Source organism: Meriones unguiculatus, chromosome 7, assembly GCF_030254825.1.
Source record: "Meriones unguiculatus strain TT.TT164.6M chromosome 7, Bangor_MerUng_6.1, whole genome shotgun sequence".
In the NCBI taxonomy this organism is placed as follows: Eukaryota; Metazoa; Chordata; class Mammalia; order Rodentia; family Muridae; genus Meriones; species Meriones unguiculatus.
The window spans coordinates 90,487,231-90,510,526 of NC_083355.1; the positions used below are offsets into that span (position 1 = coordinate 90,487,231).

Below are 23,296 nucleotides of genomic sequence, written 5' to 3' on the forward strand. Positions count from 1 at the left end.
AAGAAGAAGAAGAAGAAGAAGAAGAAGAAGAAGAAGAAGAAGAAGAAGAAGAAGAAGAAGAAGAAGAAGAAGAAGAAGAAGACCTAGACATGGCGGGACACACCTGAAATCCTAGCAATTGAGAGGCAGAGCCATATGGGTCAGAAGTTCAAGGCCAACCATGATTACATGAGACTATTTTATTTAAAAAAAAGCAGCTGGGAGTACATGCCTGTAATCTCAGCACCTCAGGGGGGCAGAGGCAGGTGGATCACTACGAGTTTGAAGCCAGCCTGGTCCACAAAGCAAATGCAGGACAGCCAAGGCTACACAGAAAAAACCCTGTCTTGAAACACACAAAGCAAATACTAAAAGCACAAAAGAGGGAGATAACTACTTTTGTTTGTTTGTTTTTTTCCAAGACAAGGTTTCTCTGTCATCCTGGTTTCTCAGGCCATCCTGAAACTTGCTCTGTAGACCAGGCTGGCCTCAACTCAGAGATCCACCTGCGTGTTTCGGGATTAAAGGTGTGTACCACCACTGCCTGGCACATTCTTGTTTTTTGAGAGAGGGCCTCCTTATATAGCCCTGGGTGTCCAGGAGCTCCTTGTATAGACCAGGCTGGCCTAGAACTCACAGACCCCCACCTGCCTCTGCCTCCAGAGTGCTGAGATCAAGGGTATGCACTACCACGTCCGGCTCAACAGCTCACTCTTTGATCCAGTGCTTGGCTGCACTCTCCAATCTGCTCTTGTAGCATATCCATGCAGCTAGACAGGGCTGTCTCAAATCAGGAGGGACTGATGGCTCACAGCAGGTCAGGACTGGTGGAACATCTCCATCATCTCTTCTTCCACCGAAAGGCACCCTGGGAGGTACTCAGAATGCCTATCAGGGGCAGGGAAGACTGCTCAGTGCAGAAATGAATTGCTACCAAGACTGAAGACCTGGGTTCAATCCCCAGGACCCACATGGTAGATGGAAATAACCAACTGCCACAAAGCTCTCCACACACAAGCTGTAGTACACAAGTGTACACATGTGAACACACACAGAAATAAATGGAATTTTTAAGTTGTTTTGTTTTTTTGTTTTTTTTTTAACGGACACATAACATAGGAACCCAGGACCAGGATCCAGTTTAAACCCTCTGTGAGCAGAGTGATTGGAAGTACGCAGTCCAGCTCTCTGGAGGACCGGGAGTTAGAGCTGGCCAAGCCAGCTTCCCGTAGGCACCTGCTTTTCCAGGGACTGCTCCAAACAGATCCACACTTACAGCCCGGCCTGGGGAAGCAGTCCCACTACCTTCTAGGCCCACATTTTCCCGTCTCCCCATGCTCCTCCTTGCCTCATCTTCCCCGCTCCAGAAAATAAAAGGGGGTCCCCCGATGGAGTCATCCAAATGCTTCCAGAATCTTCAATCACTTTTCTTTCCCGTGTGCTGTTCCCCCCTCCCGCCCCGGCTTCACTTCCCATGGAGCCTGCCCAGTTCCCAGGGTCCAAAAGGCAGATGGGAGTGCACCCCCTCTTTCTCTCTCCTTCTCACCCCACCATCAGCCCTCCCTTCCCTCCCATCGAGTACTAAGCAGGCCCAACAACGCTGAGATATACTGGTTGGGCCAGTTTAGGGTGAACTGGCTGTAAGATATCTACCCTCTCACTTCTGCTCACAAAGACTACTCCCGAAGGAGCTATTGGCTGTCGGTGGGTGATGGAGGAGAGCGGAGTCCAGGAGGGTAGTAGCCACTGTTGCTTCTCCTCGCTCTGACCAACTGCTCCAATCCATGCTCAGTTGATCACAAAACAAAAACAAGACAAAAAGTCATGAAAATGGGGGTGGGGGAGCTTGTTGGAAGGGGAGACCACACCAGGGTTGGGGACATGATCAGAATACATTATATACATGTGTAAATTGTTAAAGAATAAATTTGATTATTTAAAAAAAAAAGAGTAAATTTGATTTAAAAAAAAAAATAACACATTTGATTTTAAAAATTATACACAAGGGGTGGTGGCACACACCTTTGGTCCCAGCACTTGGGCTGGAGGGTAGTGGAGGCGGGGGAAGGAAAGCAGATCTCTGTGAATTCAAGACCCACCTGGTCTACACTGTGAATTCCCGTCTTCAAATTCGTCTTTCCCTCTTTGCCCCCTACTCCCATTCATAGAGACCCATCCTTAGAGACAAAGTCAGTATGCGCCTTCCTCCCTTTCTGCCCCTTTAATTCTGCTACCCACAGAGCAGAGGAGAAAGCCGAATGGAGAGTGGAGACAGGCGAGGAGGGGGTCAGAAGGAACCTTGGTGTGAAGCTGTAAGTGGATTATTCCTCCATCTGTGGCTCAGAGGGCCTTGGGGCAGCTTAGAAATGAAATAAGGACAGGAGGCAGGAGAGAAGTCAGCGGGTTGCTGGTGGGATTTTTCCTCCTGGGGAATCAAAAAGTGGGAAGTAGAGCCCCGAGGAGAGATGCTGGGCAATGGGGCCACACGAGAACGCCAGCTTGGAGTCTTAGGGAGAGGACCGGTGTTTTCTTGAGCTCTGAAGCGTTTAGACCAGTTCATCTAGGTAACTCAGGAGACAGGCACTTGGGGCAACCCCGGGCAATAGTAAAGACAGTCCCATCCATCAGCGCTTCTGTGGGTCTGCATGGCCCTGTAAACTAAAGGCATTCTGGGCAGATAAAGGCCAAGAATGAATGATCACTGGAAGAGGGGCCAATCCTATCGGGGCCTCTCAGTTTGGCAGATCATAAAATAAGAAAACAAGAGTCTTCTTGCTCTAAGATCTAGCTAGGTCTCCAAAATTTAGACTCATAAACCAGCTAGACTTCCCTGACATTGGCTGGAATCTCTACTCCCAGGGAAAGCAAACAATGCCCCTAGTAGGCTCTGGGTCAAGAAACTTGAGGAACTTTCCAAATTTCAGAGAAGTCTATAGATCAGTGCTCATCCCAACAACCCTAAAATGGAGCAGTCCAAACCTGTTCCCCGCATCCCAGAGACATGTGTGATTAGATAAAACGAGGACAGAGCATGTGTAAGTATCTGCTACACTGGGATGACCGCCCGGAAAGGAAATGAGCGCAGGGAATGGGACAGCCCCATGTGCCCCTATCCCGCTGAGGGGCCGTAAGTCTGGCTTTACGCTGGAGCAGCGTTCCCTCCGAGCACAGGAGCCGGTGCAACGTGACCTTTCAGAGCTGACAGTTTCATTCCTGCACAGTTCTGTTCCTACAGCCTGCGTTTTGTGCAATGTTCAAGTGTTTAGCAGCCTTCTGCATGGAAGGAGGGTTAGGGTTAGGAGGTCCAGCAGACCAGGATCTGGACTAAACGTTTAACTCCAAAAGTCTGACTCCTTCTCGGGTCTTCCTCTTTTTTTTTCCAGACACAAGGATAAGACTTCCCAGAAGTCCTTCTTCATGTCACAGACAATCTGGAATGGGTCTGCAAGGGTTACAATCCCTAGTCAGCATCTCTCCTAATGTGACAGAGAGGCACTCCAATGACCCTGGAACACCCTTTCCAGCTCATTGTCCAACAAAGCTATCTGCATTGGACGTGGAGTCACTGGAATTACTATCTGCACTGTCAAAGTATAGAGAAGGCTTTCTTCAAGAAGACAGCAGTGCAGCTGGACTGCCGTCACCTCCAGACCTTGATAGCACAGGCAAATGAACTCCCTTCAGAGTTCAGCCTTGGCCTCAATCATCACAGGGTCTATGCCTTCTACTTTTTGCCCATCTTAGAACCCCAAAATAGAGCCAGGTAGTGGTGGCGCACATCTTTGATCCCAGCACTCAAGAGGCGAAGGCAGGTGCGTCTTTGAATTCAAAGCCAGCCTGACCTACAGACTAAGTTCCAAAACAGGCAGGGCTACACAGAGAAACCTCATCTCAAAAACAACCAACCAACCAACCTAAAAGGATAGGATGGGAGGGATATAGCTCAATCAGTAGAGGACTCTCCTACCATGACTGAAGCCTAGGTTTGGTCCCTTCCACATCACGTACCAGGCGTGATCACAGATTTTTGTACTCTCAGCACTTGGGATGTAGAGGTAAGAGGATCAGGAGTTCAAGGCAATTCATCATTGCATAATAAGTTTTGAAGTCAGCCTGGGCTACGTAAGACCCTGTCTCACAAAGAGAAGCCAGACGGTGGTGGCATAGGCCTTTAATCACTCAGGAGGCAGAGGCCCAAGGATCTCTGCGAGTTTGAGGCCAACCTGGTCTACAGAGTGAGTCCCAAGACATCCAAGACTACCCAGAGAAACCCTGTCAGGAAAAACAAAACAAGACAAAAATAGAAGTCTATATCTACTTATACAATTGACGTGGCTCAGAAGCACACCCATGCTCCCACACGTCAGCTCATCCAAGCCTGCCTCTGATTCCTGACACCTGAAATTAAAGAATGCTTAAAGAGATTTCTACTGCCTCTCCCAGACGTAGCCATCACAGTGGACAGTGACACGTCAGTTCTGAAGACAGGCAGAGCAGTGCACCTACCTCCTGGCTTCACACACTCAGCTATTCGCCAAATGACAGCACAGCCGCTGTCACTGCCTTCCAAAGCCTTTTGCTGTAAGCAGCCACAGTGGAGTAATTCCATGATGGAGGGTGGGGAGGACGGGAGCCAGAGCAGTTGTGGATAGCACCAACCTCTGAGGGTCGGCAAGGGTTACAAAGGGAAAGGGAACACTTCAGCTGTCTGGAGGGACCAGGCAGATGTGGACCCAGTGCATCTGAGCTGGAGGACCACTGAACTGCTGACCTAGAACCGCCATAATAATCTTGTTCAGACGTCAGAGGATAGGGTGGGGGGGCGGAGGGAGGCCTGCCTCTGCACCAGGGATTCAGAGCATCCTTTCAGTCAGGTGCCGGTGGTACACACCTGTAATCCCAGCCTTCGGGAGACCGAGGGAGGAGAACTGAGTTCTCCCGGGCTATACAGTGAGAATCCATCTCAAAAAAATAATAATAATTATTATTATTAATTAATTAAAGCATTCTTTCAGACTGAGAAATTCACCTGCATGTCTCTCAGGCGAAGGCTGTCACCCAAGAGCCAGGACATCTGCAGGGCATCCACAGATGCGTTCCTCAAAGGCTGTGAGCCCCGAAGAGCCATGTGAAGAGGCTCACACTGGGGTGCACCTGTTCTGAGGGAGCTGATCCACAGCTTCTAGAAGATTCCCGAAAGGGTCTGTGACTGCCACAAAAAAAGGTCAAGAGAAAATGAGCAGCAGACAGTGTGTGGCTGGGTTTCCCCTCACTGTCTCCTGCATGTAGCTGGATTTCTGACATAGAAAGGGTCCGCAGGGTTTCAGAAGGGCAGAGGTATACTCCGGTATAAGGAGCTAGGAAGGAAAGACCATTTCCATCACCAAAATAAACATCTGTGTGTACTGAGTGGCCATCAGGCACTGGGCTAGGCTTTTAAAACCCTTAGGCTACAGGAAAGACTGTCTTCCCAGTCTCTTGTTGCCTGGGCCAGTACTGCAAATCAAAGTCCCTAAACGTAGACATAAGTCACCTAGGGCAATTCACTGCAATCCCCAGATCAGGCTCAAACTTTAGCTGGCAGTTGCCTAGCAACAGGTAACCCCAAAGACATATCACCAAACCCAGATGTCAAAGGGGAATTTTGTGGACACGGTGGTTCTGAAAAAAGAAAAAAAAAAGTCTTCATGCAAGCCTGTTTGTCAGACCTGCGTGGTGCTACTGAGGTGCAGACCCCTCGGGGCAAGAGAGGCTGGGAGGAGGAGCCAGGAAATTAGGTAGATAGCTGCATGTTTGCCCACCATTACAGAGGAGCAAGCAGAAGGCAATAGTTGCCTCTTCGATTCCTTCTTCAGACCACACCAGCAATTAATCTGCCAAGAAGCTGTTCAGCTCATCCCAGCCATGCCTAAATAAAGAAGCAGTCCATGATGTGAAGACTGAGCTGAACCTATCTGCAGTCTGCCCTAAAGCCAGCACCCTTAGCAGCAGCAAGGATCTACTGTCCCAGGTATGATGGTACACACCCATAGTCCCAGAATCTCCTGAGCCCAGACTGGCTACATATTCAGAATCACTGGTTTTGTTGTTATTGTTGTTTATTTGGGTTTTGTTGTTGTTGTTGTTGTTTGGTTGCTTGGATATTTTGCTTTCTGGTGTCCTGTTTTGCTTGAGACAAGGTCTCACTATGTAGTCTTGGCTGGCCTGGAATTCTCTATGTAGACTAGTCTGGCCTGGAATTCATAGAGATCTACCTGGCTCTGTGTCTTCCTCCTGAATACTAGAATTAAAGGTGTATGCCACCACCATGCCTGGCCCCATCTATTATTGTAAGAATAAAAAACACTGAGCCACATGTGCGGCTAAGATGGGCAGGATGATAAACCTCGAACTACATCTCAAAGTGAACCTCAGGAGGCAGGTTATGGCCAACTTCCCACTACCTCATGCCTTCAGATCAAGCGTTAGAGGCCAAAGGACCTCGCCTTCCACAACTCCGAATTTCCTTCTCTCTTTTTTGCTTTCTTCCTCTTTTTAACACATAAACTCTGTCATCTAAGACTCAAGTGAAATCTGAGCTTCCTGAGACAGAGTCTATGATCCAAACCATCACAGGACCCACCATGAAAGCAGACCTTCTCTGGAATGCATCCTCCCTTCTTGGGAAAAGGTCTTGGGGGTAGGAGGTCAGGGGCAGATAAACACGCCCATCTCAAAACTACTCGGGGAGCACAAATGCACAAGTCAAACAACAACAAATAAGGGGGATATAAATCTAGATAAAATATTAAAATCATTAAATGGCTGCTGCTCCCTGAAGATTGGGAAAAATGAAGAGAGTTAATTAAAAGCAATCTCCATGCACTGCTGAGCGGGCCAGCCATGATAAATCAACAGCTGGGGCTGCTGGGGAGGGCAGACAGGGGCTGGGGAGGAGGCCCTGCACGAAGATGCCGGTGACAGTGAATTGAACACAGGGACTCAAGTTTCATGTTTTATTAAATATTTTACGACTGCTGAATAAAGTTGTTCTTTAGAGAGAGGGGGGGGGAAAAATGATGGGCCGAGCAAAGGGACTAGCGGATATTCCTTACGGATGAAGAAGTATTGTTTGATTTCAAACACACTTGGGGCATTTCTGATACTGGTCCCCAAATGCAAAGGCAGATGAAACATGTTTGTAAGGGTTCTTGGAAGGGTTTGTGGGGAAAGGCACCCAGAAAGGAGACAGGAGTAGGGAAGAGATGAGAAAACAAAGACAAGAAAAGACTTTTAAACTTCCCATCATCGCTAATCCAAACTAGACTTTTAACACAAAATTAAAATCAGCAGAAAATAGCTTCTCTCTCAGCCTCTTTCTCATCTTTTTTTCCCCCTTTGAGTCATCTTTTCTGAAGTCAAATAAAGTTTGGGGATATTATTATTATTATTAATTATTATTTACAATACTCAAGATTTTCAAGCCCAGTTGAAGTCCAAAGAACAGCGACTTTTTAACCGTTAGAAGACGGAACCCTTGTCTATTCTGAGGGAAATCCATCCCTGATGAAAATACAATCAAGGGAAATGATTGGGGGAACGTGTTTCTTTTTTTCTCCTCCACAGAATTGGGATTGGAAGGGGAGTGTGTGCACTGGGGAAACATAAGGACTTATGCATTTGGATATGCATTTTAATTAGGTGGACAGAAGCAGCCGCCTGTTAATTTTTCTTGCTTGTTTCCACTTAGCATTCATCACAGGCAGAACCACCATAGCACGCTCCCATGATAATAGATGGTTCTGCATTGGCTAAGTCCTCAGGGAAAATAATTAGCGAGAGAGAATATATTCTCTCGGCTCCCGATGCCCCAGCCACCCAGCCCTCCCCCATCTCTGGCAGCAGTTGCCTCCCCTCTCACCACCCCACCCCACCCCATCGACAATGGTTTCCCTGGGAGAGGCCTAGGGAGACAGTCAACCTACTGCTTCACGGGCACCTACTTTACTCCACCAAAGAGCAAGAGTCTAGAAGCAGAGACAGAAACCAGAGGTCCTTCTGGAAGGAGCCGTTCCTGGATGCAGGCAGGGAGAACATTGGGCGGTAACCAACATTTGGCCAGGACGCGATGAAGGATGCTCCTAAGTCAGATCCAGTGAGACGATTCCCACTGGGCTCAACTCAACAGTGATCCATGAGAAGACATTGCTCAAAGATGATGGAAATGGGCATGGCTTTGTACTTACTCTGCTTCTGTGAGGTAAGGGAACCCTGTAGCTTGCTTCAAGATTGTACTTGAAGTATCTCCAATGCTTACACACCAAGGGGTAACTTAATGATTCAAACCCATCATAAATTTTGATGTCTAGTTTCCTAAACTTTCTATAAATAAGATGTTCTTTTTCGCTGCCTCCTACAGTTGCCTTCCTTGTTCAAAAGCAGATGCAGGCCCCAACTGCCTTTCATTCCCTCTTGCTCCTTCACCGTCTTGGTGGAAGGAGCCAGACCTTGGCTGAGGACCCAAGCCCACACTCCAGGGAACGTGCTCCCCTCCCCACTTCTGCTTATTCTGAGCATGGACTCGCCTCAGGCCTTCCAGAGTGAAACTGGGCCTTTTCTTGAACTCATCTTCAAATCTAGATCAAAAGAACCCCCTCTGAGCTCCCAGGGCGAGCCAGGTTTTGCCTTTCCTAAGAAACAACGGTTAGATATTATGCCAGTGACGTCTTTTGGGTAATATTTAATAGGCCAGCCATGGTAGGATGAACCTACCACTTCAGGCAGGCAGAAGATATGTGGTAAGATGTGGTCTCAAGAGAACCAGGCTGGGGATAGGGCTCAACAGAAAACTCACCTAGCATGGGGCAGACCTCAGGTATCCCCACAATATGCACACCTCTAACAGATTGGGTACCATTGACCCCGAGAAGACCCCTGTCTGTGACAGGAAAAGTTCAGCTCTCCCAGGAACTCCTTACATTTGGAGTTTCCATTTTGTGAAAAGTTTTTCTCTCTCTCTTTTTTTTTTTTTTTTTTTAATTTTTACCTGGGCCTTAGAAGGATAAGCAGCAGGCTTGTGCAGAGTAAATGAGAACAGATGTGGGCTCTCTTGACTGTGCAAAAAGACAGGCTTAGTTTTTGTTTATTTCCTGTGTGTGTGTGTGTGTGTGTGTGTGTGTGTGTGTGCATGCCTATATATTTTAAACAGTGTCTGATGTATCCCAGGCTTACTTCGAACTCACTATGTAGCTGAGGATAGTCTTGAACTCCTAACCCCCTGCCTCTGCTTCCTGAGTGCTGGGCTCGTAGACAGGTGCCACTCTGCCTCGTTTATGCACAGTGGTAGAGTTCACACTCAGGGCTTCCGTGTTAGCCAGGCACTCAGCCAGCTCAGCTGCCTCTTTAGACCCGTGCTGTAATTTCATTTTGTTTTCTTCTGATTGAGACGGAGTCTCGCCCTGCAGCCCAGGCTGGCCTTGGACTTCCAAGTGAGCCACTACCCTTGACTCTCAATCTGTCCTGTCACCCCAGGGGCTTTCTCCCTCCCTCACCATGTTAACAGATTTTCTCATAAGGAGTCCTTGGCCTGGGGGGCGGGGGGGGAGGGGGGCGAGGATGGACACAGGGGCCATCCCTGTAGCTAGGGGTGGGAGAAGTGTGTCTAGGTTTCCAGTGTCCTGTGTGTTTAACCCCCAAACATCACTGGCATGCCTAGAGGAGGGGTGGGAAAGGGGCTGGATTCTGTAACACTATTAGTTTGAGGTGTTATAATGGGAGGACAGCCTTACGGTCCAAAACCGTGGCCTCTGATTTGTAAAGAGTCGGAAAATAAAGGCAATCTAGGCCCCTATCCAAAAGAACTGAACCCAGGGAGTCAAGCAGTTACTAATACAAATGTCCAGAGCAGCTTTATTTTGCAACCGCCAGGAGTGGAAATGGCCCAAGTATCCACTAGCAGATAAATGGGTAAACAAAGTGTGGCCTATACATACAATGGCCATAAAAAGGAATGAAGGTCTGATATCCGCCGTAGCGTGGATGGCACCTCAGACATTGAGCAGAGTGACATAAGCCAGACACGAAAGGGCAAGTACTCGAAGTTTCCACTCATATGGAATCCTTAGGCAGAAAGCAAAAGGACACCTCCAGCTATGGGAAGCGGGGTATGAGAGAGGTATGATTTTATCTGGTGCTAAAGACTGACCTGAGGGCCTTATCCATACAAGTCCCTGCTCTACACTGAGCTATAACCTAGACCAGAAAGGTGTTTAAGAAAGGGGTTTTTTTGTTTTGTTTTGTTTTGTTTTTGTTTTTGGCCTGATGAAAAAGTTCTAGAAATAGTGATAATGGCTGACCAGTGGTTATCAGTGTATTTAATGCGGGCTAGCAAGATGGCTAAGTGAATGAATGAAGGTGCTTGCTACCATAGCAAGATGGCTAAGTGAATGAATGAAGGTGCTTGCTACCAAGCCTGACAACCTGACTTCAGTCTTTGGGAGCTATAGGGCAGAGCTGAGTCCTACAAGTTGTGCTTTGACTCCGTAAGCACACGGCACACCAGGGCGTGTGTTTATGTGCCCACACACACAATAAATATTGTTAAAATGTATTTAATGCCTGAATGGCATGCCCTAAAAATGGTGGTTTTGTTGTTGTTGTTTTATTTGGTTGGCTTTTTGGTTTGGGGTTTTTGTTTTGTTCATTTGTTTTATGAGACAGGATTTCTCTGTGTAGCCCTGGCTGCCCTGGAGCTCAGAGATCTGCCTGCCTCTGCCTCCTGAGTGCTGGGATTAAAGGTGTGCGCCACTGCCACTGCCACCGCCACCGCCACCGCCACCGCCACCGCCACCGCCACCGCCACCGCCACCGCCACCACCACCGGGTAAGATTTTATATCATATTTTATATCATGGCTATGTTAGCACCGTTTTTAAATAGTAAAGGGGCCACCTCCACTTCCTGGAGATGGACTATTTCATTTCTCTTTTGGTTTAAGACTTAGCGTTTACATGATGGCATCTGTGAATTTGCTGATAAATTCTGCAAACCCTATTTCCTCCTTTAGGCTTGCAGAAAATTGCCAAGGGAGATTTCCACCACAGAAAAGCCTGATAGTAATCCCCCAATGGAGTCTGCTGTGTCAATAAAAGGAAAGCAGTGAAATTCCAATCTAGAGGCCACCGATGCCCACGTGGGTATAAGCCAGCTAGCTCCTAGGTGTCCGTTCAACACCTCTCTTTCCACAGCTGCACTAAAGAAAGCTCAGGTGAGACATCAGTACAGACCCACAGGCTTCAGGCCACTTAGCAACCAGGTTCTCGTGGCTATGCAGATGAAAAGGAAACAAGCACCTTACTTCTATGTCCTTTGGGAACCATGATAAAAAGATGGCTTAGGTGAAATCTGGGAGATCTGCTGAAAGTTTGGGTTCCCTTTTCTCCAAACTCATGAATCAAACCCAAGGAAGGCTTCACACATCCTAGAAATGAGCTACAGCCCCGATACTAAAGAAGAGAGAGAGAAAAGTGTTCTCTGTAATTCCATTCTTTTTCACATCTGGAACCATTATCTGAGTGCAACAGACCAACCAGTCTCCTGGCTGACCCATCTCTCCTTTCTCCTCAGCCTCTGGCTGCACCGCTAAATAAGAAAAGGCCACATTCACATTCTGAACAGCCGGGTCACTGGAGCCTCAACCTTAGGTCCTGAGAAGGTTTGGGGCGCTCCATCAAAACCCCAAACATGAGCTCTCTGTGGCAAGACTGGACCCCAAAGAGTGAAACTACAGAAGGGCCCCCAGATCTTCCACCCCCCTCTAGAAACAAGAGCCTGACCACTAAGTGTTCTTCCCACCAAATGACCACAGTCAGTCCTAGGAAGTGTTTTGGTTTGATTTTTGGCTTTGTATTGTTTGATTTGATGGGGGGTGTTGTTTTGACACAGGATCTCACTATGAAGCTCTGGCTGGCCTGGAACCCACAGAGACCCACCTGCTTCAGCCTCCCAAGCTCCGGGATCAAAGGCCTGCGCCACCACACCCAGCCAACAGCCAGCAAGGTTTTGGCTTGAAGGGAATTAATGGGATCAAGTGCACCTCCTCATCTTAAAGGGATAGGAAGCTCAGGAAGGGTCATGTCCCGAGCCTTTCTCCCCCTTACCCCGAAGTCAAAGCTGGTATAGGCACGGGTGAGAAGAGACAGCATTCGGAGGGGGCTGCAAGGATGGCAGGGAGAGGGTTAGAAACAGGAAAAAGTTTCCGGTGGAGATTCCAAGTACGTATACTACAAACCAAAGGTTCTCAAGAATGACAACGGAACGTCCCATTTCACAGCAACCCGAGGTGACCACAGTCCCTGGATTCTGGACAGGGGTGGAGGAGTGGTGGCAGAGGAGACTAGGTTAAAGGAGAGTTAGACCTGGGTCATCGCTGTCCTCCAGCCTCAGCAGACCTGAGGGAGGGGCGGGGGAGGCTCAAGGAAAGCTCTCTGAAACCATTATTAGAGATACCAAGCCTGACCCACTCAGCCTTTGCTGCCTCTACAGAGCCCCTGACCCTCAGCCTCCATCCCCTTCCCTCTCTCTGACACTAATCTCTCCTCTCTCTCTTACTCACAAACATATGACCCAGACATTCTCCACACTCCATTTCTCCAGTCCCCTCCCCTCCCCCAGCAACACCTCCTAACTCCTGCTTTTGAAACACTAAAGCAAATCACAGGCTTAAAAAAAAAAAAGAGAAGAAGAAGAACTTCACTTGGTGACAGTTTTATGAGGCTAGCTCTGCTCATCCATATGGTCTGACAGACTGTGAAACACCGGTAACCTGACCAATAAGCAAAACAAATCACACAAACACCACCACACCCCATCCCTTCCAGGTCACCCCAGCAGCTAAGAAAACTTGCAAACTGGAAACAGTCCATCCTGTGAGGCTCCTCAGCGCTTAAACAACGGGCCTCTGGAGTTCCAGACCACACAGTGGTTTGACACACTCTCCTGTCATTCCTCCCCACCCCCAGGCCACTCTGTCTTCCCTTCTTAAATACCTTCATAGTTAAAGACTATTTAAAATAGGGTCGTGCTTATGTAAGACTCCTATTGGAAAATTCGCAGCGGGATAAAGAATATTTCGGTGCCCGTGGGATTTTTTTTTTTGGCCTGAGGTTTGCCACATTTGGCTACATTTCTGCCTTCGAGTGACTTTCAAAACACTCAAAACCCACAAAAGTTACTTTGCTGAGGTTGGGGTAAGAAACAGGCCCCTGGATCCTGGGGCCTGTTTAATGACCCGGCTCCCACTGCCGCTTCCACCAACGGGGCTGCCCTTTGGAAAATGGGTATCAACCTCAGTTTTCATCCTCTTGCGGGTAGATGCTCAGGACAAAGCATGATGACCACACAGTATGTGTTTGGCACGGATCTAAGGGGTGGTTGCCACCTTTTCCAGATAAGTCCAAGTTCAGCCACCTGCGTACTTCCAAAGAGTCAAAGGAAGATGTAAACTCTTAGGTCGGTCACTGCAGAATCCCAGCCTGCTTTGTGAGTCTCGGATGGCCCCCAGAGGGTCTGCAAACTGGACCGCTTTCAGAGGTTTGCCCTGGGACCCCGTGACAATGCCTCCACTTGGATTCTCACAGAAACTGATTTTCTTTGTGAATACAGCCATCTCAAAATAATAATAAATACTATAACCATAAAGTAACAATAAAATAATAATGAGTGCTAATGAAGTTTGGAGACTTCAAGGCTTTTTTCTTTTTTTTAAGATTTATTTTATTCTGCCAAGTGGTGGCGCACGACTTTAATCCCAGCACTGAGGAAGTCAGAGACAGGCGGATCTCTGTGAGTTCCAGGCCTGCGAGCCAGAGCTCCAGGACAGGAAGGGCTACACAGAGAAACCCTGTCTCTAAAAACCAAAAAGTAAAATAAATAAATAAACAGATAAATATTTATTTTGTGTGTGTGTGTGTGTGTATTCCTACAGAGGTCAGAAAAAAGTGTCAAATCCTTCCAGTTTGTGTTAGGGCAGTTGTGAAATGATCTTATGTAGGTGCTAGGAATTGAGCTCAGGTCCCCTGAAAGAGCAGCAAGTGCTTTTATAGCTGGGGAGCCATGTCTCCCCACACCCCTATTTAGTTTCGCACGGCTGGCTGAAGGGAGAGAGGGTTGGTAGTACTCAGGCATCCGCTGGCCTCAAGGGTCCTTTTCCATAAAGGACTGAAATAATGTCCATAAAAGGCTGCACGTTCACAAAGCCTCAATCCCACTGTTCTCCGCCTAACCCCAACTCACCACCCCATCCCCAACCAAAATAGCTAAGACAAGATTAGGACCAGGAACGTGGCCCCCTGGCCCTTCCTCTCTGATAGCCAAACTGACTACCAAGGCGAGAGTGAAGTCTGGCTTTTAACTTTCACACGGCCCCAAACCACTCTAGATTAGAACACACATTATCCGAATCAGAGAATGGATAGAGAGACAAAGACTCAAGGTCCATCTATACATACACCCATGTTGGATCGGATGAAGTAAACATTTACTTCTCTCAGGGTTACTTCCTTAACAATAAAGCAGAGTCATCAACACTCACCTCCCAGCCAGGGTAACTCTTTACAAAGTAAAGTTTTGGTGCAACCGTGTACCTATGTAATCACAGTTATAACATGACCAACTAGTTTACTTTCTCCTTTATAATCAAATAATTAAAGCGTTAAAACCCTAACTAGAATAATCAAGTGATAGTAGCATTTTTTTTTCCTCCCTGAGCTCGGAGCTGTAAAAATAGATACATATGTACATGATCAAGTCCGGCATTAGGTGGCGGGCATTCCCAGTGAAGTGCTACGAGCAGAGTTCCGACAAGTTGCTGGGAGATTGTGCTGTCTGAGTGCTGTTGGCAGATAGGGGGAAGGTGATTTACCCAAGCCGAACACTGCGCTAGCTCTCACAAGAAAAGCCTTACAGGCCCGGAGAGGTGGCCCAGCCACTGAGAGTGCTTGCTTCCAAGCCTGACCTGAGTTCAATCCCCAGAACGCACATAGTGAAAGGAGAGAATCGACTAGAAAAGTTGTCCTCTGACAGCACACTCGAACACACACACACACACTTATACCAGCACTTACCAGCTCCACACACACACTTACTTGCACATACACCCACTCACATAAAACGGTACTTTTTTTTTTAAACAGGGTCTCTCTGTGTAGCTCCCCGGCTGTCCCAGAACTCACCATGTAGACCAATTCACCTCTGCCTGCTTCTGTTGGGATTAAAGGCATGCTCAGATAAAATAAGTAATTCTTTTTTAAAACTTAAGCATTTTATTTCCTGAGTATACAGAAACCAACAGGAATCCAATAAGTAAGTTACAGCCATGCCTTTATAAATCCACGCGTGTTCACTGTGGCCCTCACCTGTGTGTACAGGACCTGAGGACCAGCGGGCCCTCACCGTAGCTACTAACTTAAACGCTGTGACCCGCATTTACACATTACACAGGCCTTCGAATTCTCTTTGTCCAGATGTGACTTCTTGGTTGTAGGACCGCCTGCTGGGTCCCCTTTCTGGTCTAATCTGCCCGGGCAGCTCCCGTCTCTGCCTCTAACACCCTGTTGGGCACTAAGAAGTTACAGGCTGCACCGGAGCAGCCAGATTGTCAGCTTCAGAGAGAAAGGGGTGAAAGCAACAAGGAGGAAAAAGCGAGTTGAGGGGAGATCAAAGACAGCCAGGAAAAAAGGCAAACTACCAAGAAAGGCTGTTTTCAGACCCTGGGGACCCTACAGAAGACACACACACACACACACACACACACACACACACACTCCCATTCCACGTAAAGCAAAGAGATTCAAGTCGAGCCATCCAGCCACCTAGTGAATTGAATTATTGAATGCCCCGCATGGAAAAAAAAAAAGCTAGCATGATGAAAAGTAATTCCTAGTCTAAGGTAGAGTCCTACACCGGGTTGCATGAAAAACAAAACAAAAACAAAAACCTGAGCTGGCTTTTTCCCCAGCACCCTTAACTACAGCTACTTATCCCCTAGCCGAAGAGGAAATCTTTGTGTGACCAGTTTCTGTAGGGGGCGTCGGTGACGTTGGCTTTTTAAGACCAGAGAGACTGCAGGCACACGGAGAAAATGCTAATGTGGTTTAAAGCTCCGGTTCATTGTCAGGAGGGGCACACAAGGATAAACACATAAGCTCTCCAAACCCCTCTCCTCGCCCCTCCTCCTCCTCCCTTCGCCCCCATCCATCCCTTCGGCTTGATGTGTCGGCTGCGCTTTGTTCTAATTTAACCCATGCATAATTTATTCACGTGTGTTTCGTTTCCTGACCAGCAACTTCTAAAAACAAATGAAATACATAAGACGTTTTATTAACCAACTTGTTCTAAATAATAATCATAATAATAATGATAACGATAATGATAATAATAAAGCAGGAGGGGTCGGTCTCCTGGTAACGACGCGTCTGCTGCTGCGTGCGGGACTTTTGGAAACGTCCAGGGTGCAAATCGCTTGACCGACCCCGGTTATTGTTTACACCCTTGGCTCTCGGGGGAAGGGGGTGGGATGCAGGAGGAGGCGGCTAATTATAAGTGACCACTCGACTCCTCCTAGGAGAGGCCAGCGGAGGTGCCGCGCGTGAGCCCCCCCCACGCCCGCGCGCGTGCGGAGCCGGAGTTACAAAGGCATCCCACGGCAAGCGTCTCCAGTTACTGCGGAGTCCGGGCGTCCTTCCGAACTCATTCCACTAACGGCCAGGGGCCGCCCTCTGGCTCTCCCTTCCCCCACCGCCTCCTACACACGCTCGCTTCGGTGTCAAGAAATAGAGAAATAAATAAAAGTGGGAAGCTCTGGAGAAGCCCGGAGTGTGGAGCTCCCGCGCGCGCCCGGGCGCCGAGGATGCCGCTTTCCCCGCGAGGGAGCCGGTCCCCACCCGCGCACACGGCCGGCGGCTCCCCAGCCCACCGAGCGGCTCGGCTCGGCCACGCGCTCTCCGCTTGCGGGCTCCGGAGGAACTCCCGGCGGCGGCGCCGCGGCCAAGTTACGCCCATTGACCCCGCCGGAAAACCTTCTCCCTCTTAGGTGAGGCGCCGTCGCCGGGAGTGCGGAGCGGCGGGGCGGGGAGCCGGGGCCGCCAGTTCCTCCCGCGCGGGAAGCTCGCGTGGAAAAACTCCGAGCTCTGGGACACCCACGCACACACGCACACGCGCTCCTGCCGCCGCCCTGCTGCTCCCCAAAGCAGACCCTCTTTTCCACTCCGGGAGCCCGGGCTCAGGACGCTGCAGCCGCTGCAGCCGCGCGCCGGGAAGGCTCGGCCCGCAACGCCCACCCACGCGCGCGCCCTCCCGCTCGCCGGGGCTTTTCCACCCGGGCGGGGAAGTCCCACTCCCCCCGGCGCCCACGGAGCCCGCGCCGAGCCACGGTTCCCGGGGATCCGCCCTCCGCCGACCAGCCTGCCAATAGCGCCCCTGGAGAGCCACGCTGGTTTTCCGGGGCCACCCCCGGGCTCCGCGATCGCCCGCGGACTTGGCGGCTTCGCGTTCCGCTCGCCGACTGCAAGGAGAGGGAGGAAGGGAGGAAGGAAGGAAAGGGAGGGAGAAGGGAGGGAAGGAGGAAAAGAAGGGAGGAAGGAAGGAAGAAGGGAAGGAAGGAAGGAGGAAAGGAAGGAGGAAAAGAAGGGAGGGAGGAGGGAAGAAGGAAAGAAGGGAGGAAGGAGGGAGGGAAGGAAGGAAAGAAGGAAGGAAGAAAGGAAGGAAAGGAGGAAAGGAAGAAAGGAAGGAAGGAGAAAAGGAAGGAAGGAAAGAGGAAAGGAAGGAAGGAAAGAGGAAAGGAAGGAAGGAGGAGGGAAGGAAGGCGGCAGGCAGGCAGCTCCGTTAGGGACCGGCCAGTCCTCGCGCAGCCCGCCCCCCTCCGGTCCGCTCAAAGTCTCTCCCGGAGGCACCTGCCCTCCGCGGTCGCCAGAGCCCCAAACCGCCCCGGCCGCCTCGGCTCTCCACCGCGAGCACCGAGCACGCCGATCTCTGTCTGAGACCCGCGGCTCCTCCGCCTCCTCCGTACCAACCACCACCCCCCCCCAGCCCCCGAGTCAAACCCACCAGGTCGCCCGTGCCCCGCAGCCAGCTTCGCCCGCGAGCCCACCGACCCCCCGGGGGGCCGCCGCTCCGCGCGCCGTGCTCCCTCCAACTCCGGGAGCTTAGCGCCAACTCCCCCGCGGGAGGGCTCGGCGGGCGGGACGAGCGCCCCGCAAACTCCGCGGCCGCCGCCGCCGCCGCTCGCTCGCTCGCTCGCTCGCTCGCTCGCGCCGGGGACCCGGGGAGCGCACCGCGCCGCCCCGCTGCCCCGCTGCTTCTCCCCCGGGCCGGGCTCGGCCAGCCCCGCGCGCGCCGCCCGTGCAGACCCCGGGAGCCTCGGGAAGGAGCGGAGCCCCCGTCCTCGTCCCGGAGCACACACCTAACAATTTCTCTCTTTTTTAAATGAATTGCATCGGGAGGAGGAGGAGGAAAAGAAGAAGGAAAAGATGAAGAAGTGAGAGAGAGGTAGGAGGAAAGGAGCCCCGGCGCGGCGGGAGGCGCCCGCGGGAGCCCGGCTCGCCGGCCGCGCTCCGCGGGGCGCCTTGTTTTTTTTTTTCCTTCCTATGGAAACCACGCGGAATATGTACATTTTTTTTTTTTTTTTACGGAGTCTTACTTACGCTTTCAGGGGGTTGTGAATGACAGTCGCCATTTTGCTACAATGTAACAGAATATTGTCTGTCTCAGAGTTCTAAAGGTTCGCTCAGGGGAAGCGGCGGGCCAATCGGCGCGCGGGATGCCGGCCCGCGGGCCAATCGGCGCGGCTGGCCGCCGGGTGGGCGGGGCCTGCGCCGCGGTAGTTATTAGGGGAGCTGTCAAAGCCCAGAGGTCACTCCCTTTTGTAGAGCCCGAGAGCGAGCGGGTCTTAAAGGGGCAGTCACCGCGCCGGGAGCGCCCTTTCCGCCCGGGACTCGCGGAGGCGCCCGGGGGAGCCGGATCGCTCGGCCCCGTGTCCCTACTTTCACCGAATAGCTGCCAAGAGTTTGCGCTCCGGGATATTTACGCCGTGCCGACAACAGCAACAAAAAATAAATAAAATAAAAATAAATCATTGCATCTCATTCATTAGCTCCGGGCCCTGCAGACCCCGGTTTCTAAGCCCTTCTCCCAGCTCCGGGTGCGCCACCCCGCCGTGCTTCGGGGTAAAAGTTGGGAGGGCTGCAGTCCGGGCTCCGGGGCTGTCGGAGACGCCGGGTCCCGGCGCGTTTTCTTTATCTCGGCCGCCTTCACCCCTGGGGTCGGTTTCTGGGAACTGGAGAGTCCAGGGCAGCGACTCCCTCCCCGCTGGGAGCTCCCGCCGCCGCGGCTGCTCGTTACGTAACTCGGGGGGGGTCACCCGGCGCTGCCCCCCTTCCCCCGCGACCACCGGTCCTCGGCGTCTGCGAGCCGCAGCGCTCGGACCCGGGCCCACCGGAGAGCCGAGCGCGCCCTCCTGGCGCTTTTCCGGCGAGGGTGGGGGGCCCGGGAAGCCGGGAACGAGGCCGTCAGAGCCCGGGGTGGGCGCCGGCGGAGTCCGTGTGGGTCCCGTCCGGACAGGAGGGGAGACGCAGCCGCGAGCGGACGCTCCGGGCTGGCTCCTGGCTTCCCCGGTGTGCGGCTGCTCGGTCCGCCGAGCCCCTGAAGACACCGGGAGACCCTGGGCGAGCTCAGGCTTCCACGGGGCACGGCGAGGCTCCCGGTGGGCGAGAGCGCGCCAGGTCGCGGGGGTAAGGCAGAGGCGTCGTGGACAACGTAAAACAAACAAACAAACAAACAAAAAACTGGCTGCCGCCCTTCGGCTGCTTAATCAGGTCAGATGGCTGGGGGCTGAGAAGGAAAAAGAAAGAAAGAGAGAGAGAGAGAGAGAGAGAGAGAGAGAGAGAGAGAGAGAGAGAGAGAATTTGCCAGTTAACAATTCCACCTGCTCTCTCCTTTTACTGCTCTCAGTGAATAAAAGTAAAACGCGCTCGCTGAGCGGCCCACAACTTTTCAGATTCCAACTCCGTCAACTCTGAAGAGTTGCAAATAAGCCCAGCAAAGCTGAGCCGGTGCGTGTGTGAAGACTGGAAATATTTAACTCTTTGTTTGCCTAGTGGGGTGGTGTTCTCCCCACACACCCCCTCCCTTCTCTCGTTACACGTTTAGAGAGTTGGCTTTGGTGAACTGCAGAGAGGGCCAGGCATGACGGCCCTCCCTGAAAATTCTAAACCAGCCTAGACCGTGTATGGAAACCCAGGCTCACCTCTCCCCCACCCCCCCCACCCCACCCCACCCCCAAGAAAATAGTAGTGCTTTGGTTTTTGTCCTTGGGGGACTGTCAGTACAAGTCTGACTTTACAGTCACTTTTTATCGCTTCTGGAAAAAAAAAAAAAAAGGTATTATTAACTTTGGGTTTTGTTGTGAGCCTGGCCTTTAACGGCTGAGCCGTCTCTCCAGCCCAACTTTGGGTTTTGTATCATAGGTCAAAAGGACATAGATTTGGGCCAGAATCTTGGAAAGCAAGGGACCTAAGAGCGAGCACTGCACAAAGGAGACAGGAGCCCTGACCGGAATTAAAGTCTAGTGTTTAGCCGTGCTGCCTAATAGTAATGTAGGCCCTGAGGTCCGTCCGTCCACCCACCGCTTGCCAGCTGGTGACATCAGGAATATAGGGAATCCCCAAAAGATGACAACAGATTAGCAACAGCGCTTCTGACACTTTAACCCGCCCATCAGAGCAAGCGAACAACATTGCTAACAATGTTCCCGTGAAGCAGCTCCATAAACCAAACCCTTCTTACTGATTGTGATCTCAAAACACTTACAAAAAAAAAGTGCACTCAGGGGCTGGAGAGGTGGTTTAGGGGCTGAGAGCACACGTTACTCCTCATAAGGACCTAGGGTAACCCCCAGCACCCGCACGGTGGCTGCCCACAACCATCTAACAACAGTTGGAGGGAAGGGATCTGATGCCCTCTACTGAACACTGCAGGCATAAGACACATACATACACTTAGGCAAAACACTCATACACATAAGATTGAATACATTGAAAAAAAAGTTAATTATGCATCACGGGCTAGCCCAGTGGCTCAGAGCCTGCAAGGCACATACCTGCCCCCAGGTCCAGTCCCTGACAGCACGAGAGGGAAAGGAAAAGGAGAGAGAGGGAGAAAGGGAGGGGAAACCAAATCCTGTTTCTAAAGCTCTCTAGGTCTCCTGTATGAACACAAATCCCGTTTTATTTCCCCCCACCTGGTCTAGGTGTCGAGGTAGGCTATTCAGAAAGAAGAAGGGAGCCAGAATGCTCAGCTCTCCATCTCAGCCAAGTAGCAGTGAGCTTAGCTGTCCAACAGGGGCACCCTGAGCCCGGGTGACCACTGAGCATTTGACAGGTGGACATTCTAAGTGAGGTGTGTCAAATACACACTCGATTTCATAGGCTCAGCACCATTAATTAATTAATGAATTAGCTCATGGGTTGACTGCCTTAGAGAAGGCCGCATCTCTCAAGCTCTTGCTCTCAAAGGCATCCTTTCTGAAGGACTCTCTTCCTCCTACTCCTCATGCTCTATTAACATATCATTTCTTTAAAGATGGGGTTTCAGGATGTAGCCCTGGCTGCCTCGTGAGTGCTGGAATTAAAGGCATACGTTATGTCCAGCTTTACATTAACTGGTTGTTATTAAACTCCCCTCCAAGTAACTGAATTCTTTTACACTGATCACATGTTGAAATTATATTTGGGGCTTCCTAGATTAAATAGAATGTTAGTAAAACTGATTTCATATCTTTTTCCTTTTACCTTTTTAAAATGTGACTACTAGGAAATTTCAAATCACACGTGTGGCCCGAGTTATAGTTTGCCGTACAGCTTTATACTGGGGAAAGAAAGGTAGGGCCCATTCTCGATCACATTAATTTCCACTTACATAGTTTCCTCTGACTCGGCACTGATGTCAATGAGCAAACCTCTCAGACTCAGCTCAAGAGCACATCAAGTGACCAAAAACCTAAGTCACAAGGGCATCCATCTTATTTTACTCCTAAAGAGTTCTGAGGCCACCTGCAGACAAAGGCAAAGCACGGAGACAGGCTTCCGTGGGAAGTGCTCTCTTCGCAACACACCTAAATGTGAGAGGAGACATGGGCACCCCCAAAAAAGCCAAAGGATCCGTTTGAAAGTGTGAGCCAGGTCTGATGGTGCAAATTTGCAAGTCTACCTGTCCCCCCAACCCCCACCCCATAGACTCAGGGAGGAAGAAAAGTTCAGGCCTACCTAGGTTACAGACAGAGTTCAAGTCCAGCCTGGAAAACCTAGGGAGGGCATGTCTCAAAATGAAAAGTAAAAGCAGTGAGGCTGGTGAGAGGGCTTTGTAGCTGAAAGCGCTTGCTGCTCTGGCAGAAAAGCTGGCTCCATTTTCAGCGCCAACAGGATAGCGCCCAACAGTCTGTAACTGCGGTTCCAAGGGATCTTGTGCCCTCTTCTGGTCTCCGTGAGTACTGCATGTGGTACAGAGCCATGCAGGCAAAAACACCCACACACGTAAGATAAAAATAAAAACTTGAAAAGATATGAAGAGTGTTAAGGAAATATGTAAGTACTAAGGGCTTACCAAGCAGGCACAAGACCCCAGGTTCAATCCTCAGTACTACCACTTAAGGAAAACAAAATAAGTGTGCCACAAAAGCAATCCAAAATGAATGCCGCTCCTCAAGGGCTCCGGGAGCTGGAAGAATTTTATTAAAAACAAGAGCTCCATCGATTTATCCACAGCACAAGCAGCCATGACCTCAGTAAGCGGTTTCCTGAGGTTCACAACCAGCTCTGGTAGGTTCTGAAGACTGAGCTGAAGTAGAATTCCTTAAAAGAAAATGAAACATTAAAACCGTGGCCATCAAAGCCAGTCAATGGCAGCACGTGCCTGTAATCCCAGCACTCAGGGAGGGGCAGGCAAGTGGATCTCTGAGTTCAAGGCCAGCCTGGTCTACAAAGTGAGTTCCAGGATAGTTCAGGCTGCACGGAGAAAGCCTGTCTCAAAAACCAAAATAATAATAATAACAACAATGATAAGCCCTGTATAGGCTAAGCCAGGCATGGCAGTTCAAGCCCATAATCCTAGCACTTGGAAAACAAAGTCAGGAAGATCAGGATCTCTGGACCAGTCTTGTCTACATAGTGAGTTGGAAACCAGCTTGGGTATCATGAGCTCGCATCTCTCACCCTGGGGGATGAGGACAGAGGAGTTATCTCCTCCTCAGCATCTCAAAACACCTTCCCAAATCGAGTTGTGGGTATAG

General features: G+C 50.4%; 1 protein-coding gene across 1 annotated transcript in view; it reads right to left on the reverse strand.

Annotated features, from left to right (window-relative positions):
• The window catches only part of Dpf3 (double PHD fingers 3), a 269,339-nt gene extending 250,445 nt beyond the window's left edge, over positions 1 to 18,894 (reverse strand). Inside the window, exon 1 of the mRNA XM_021653727.2 lies at positions 18,657 to 18,894. Coding sequence (XP_021509402.1) covers positions 18,657 to 18,688 — 32 coding nt within the window. The 5' untranslated portion in view covers positions 18,689 to 18,894. The remainder of the gene's footprint in view (positions 1 to 18,656) is intronic.
• Positions 18,895 to 23,296: the final 4,402 nt, after the last annotated feature.